This window comes from Eucalyptus grandis, chromosome 8 (assembly GCF_016545825.1).
Source record: "Eucalyptus grandis isolate ANBG69807.140 chromosome 8, ASM1654582v1, whole genome shotgun sequence".
NCBI classification, from domain to species: domain Eukaryota; kingdom Viridiplantae; phylum Streptophyta; class Magnoliopsida; order Myrtales; family Myrtaceae; genus Eucalyptus; species Eucalyptus grandis.
The window spans coordinates 17,072,481-17,074,704 of NC_052619.1; the positions used below are offsets into that span (position 1 = coordinate 17,072,481).

Genomic DNA, 2,224 nt, shown 5'->3' on the forward strand with positions numbered 1-2,224 from the left:
TTTTTTAGGGAAAAGATCATGCTGTGATAACATGGATTCCCCGAGTGAATAGAATAAATTGCGATGTAAGCGCCTATCTAGGAGAGTAATTTTTTTTTTTTTGTTTAAATGCTAAAATGATAGATTTAATTCTTCATTGATTGATCGTCGATTCTAATTAGTCCTTCTCGGTCATCTTAGATTATGCTACGTGGGCCAAGTATTATTATGCGGCATCTGTGGGTCGGAGCCTCGCCTTTGTCTTGGGTATGACTAGCCCTTTTCTCCTCACCACTATAAAGTTCCCAAGCAGCACTCTGATTAAAAATAAAAATTACGTTTAATTTTTAATTTTAATATTGCACTACGCTAATCTATGGACAATTTCTATGCAGCCAACTACATTGCAGCAAAATTCATACTTGGAACTCCATTTATGTTGATACTTCTAATCTATAAGTGGATGAGAAGGCACCAAGCAATCGATGCGAACATCGAAGAATTCTTACAAGCTCACAACAACTTTTTGCCCATAAGGTATTCTTACTCAGATATCAAGAAGATTACAAAAAATTTCAAATGCAAATTAGGTGAGGGGGGATATGGTTGTGTGTATAGAGGAATCCTTAGAAGTGGTAATGAAGTTGCGGTAAAGATTTTGAACAAATCAGAATCTAATGGCCAAGATTTTACTAGTGAAGTGGGCACAATTGGAAGGATCCACCACGTCAATGTAGTGCAACTTGTTGGTTTTTGCTTCGACTACTCCAAACAAGCTCTAGTCAATGATTTCATGCTGAATGGCTCTTTAGATAAACACATTTCGAATAAGGATGGTGATGATCCTCTTGATTATAAGAAAATGCATGAGATCTCTCTTGGCATAGCTAGAGGGATAGAGTATCTACATCGGGGATGTGATATGCAAATTCTACATTTTGATATCAAGCCACACAACATTCTCCTAGACCAAAGTTTCACTCCGAAAATTTCTGACTTTGGACTCGCAAGACTTTATCCCATTGGCCATAGCATAGTATCGTTGACTGTAGCAAGAGGAACCTTGGGTTATATGGCGCCTGAGCTATTCTATAAAGACATTGGTGGCATTTCTTATAAAGCCGATGTTTATAGTTTCGGCATGATGTTGATGGAAATGGCCGGTAGAAGGAGAAATATAAATGCACATGCAGAGCATTCAAGTCAAATTTACTTTCCTTTGTGGGTTTATGATCAACTTGGCAAAGAAAAGGAGGTTGAAAGGGTAGAAATCATAGAAGAGGAAAGAGAAACAACAAGCAAGATGATAATTGTTGCACTATGGTGTATCCAGCTGAGCCCTAATGATTGGCCATCAATGAGGAAAGTCCTAGATATGCTTGAAGGAGATATCAATAAACTGTAGTTGCCTCCAAAACCACTTTTGTATCCTATAGAGGTGCCGGTTGATGATGACAACACTGAGATAGAACTCGAAATAGTCTCGTCTTCGTCAAGTGCTCCGATAATTTCTGGCAGTTATCAATTTTACCATGACAATGAGTTTACGAAATCATATATTGTGTGATTGTTCCCTCTTGTAGAAATGAGATGCGAAATATAATTAGTACTATCAACATGTACCGTGAAGCTTTTACATGTTTTTCATATAACATTGGTGTTTTCTAGTAGACTCATTATGTCCATATTTTATAAATGACAATGAAAGTCGTATGGCATTCATTAAATTTCTGTTTCATGTGAATCCTCTTGGCATAACAACGTAATTTTTTCTTCATGTTAATGTTTACATTTTGAGCAATGAATCTCTCATTTCCATCAAAGTCTCTCACCCCCACCCTTCAACCCCCGCTCGATCAGCCAGCTCAACAATAGCTACCTGTTCAAGCAATCTCCAACTTCGACCTCATGTTGCTGGATGGGTCCTAGCCTCATCGATGAACGATCGGCACATATCAAAGAGGATAGACAGAGTAGGCTGACAATTTTTGCCTTTACGACAAATGGAAATTGAACACGTGATGTCATGTTAGAGGATGTGATGTATTACAAAAGCACGATATCTCAATATAGTAAGAATTTGTGTGTTCACTCGATGATAGGTCATGAGATGGTGCCTTACATTCTTTCGAGCAAGTATTATATTCCTCGCTGTTTTCCCCCGCACATGAGTTTTCTTGCTTAGCTAACATTCCTCCAGACACCGATGTTGATAAGGAACACGTGATATCCACTTCACTTGGAT

The 2,224-nt window shown here is 38.1% G+C and overlaps 1 protein-coding gene across 1 annotated transcript; it reads left to right on the top strand.

The window, feature by feature from the left end:
* Window positions 1–355: 355 nt before the first annotated feature.
* On the top strand, window positions 356–1,384 carry LOC120287020 (rust resistance kinase Lr10-like). The gene has a single exon (XM_039299658.1). It carries the CDS (start codon window positions 356–358, stop codon window positions 1,382–1,384), a length of 1,029 nt encoding a protein of 342 aa, XP_039155592.1.
* The last annotated feature ends 840 nt before the right edge of the window (window positions 1,385–2,224 follow it).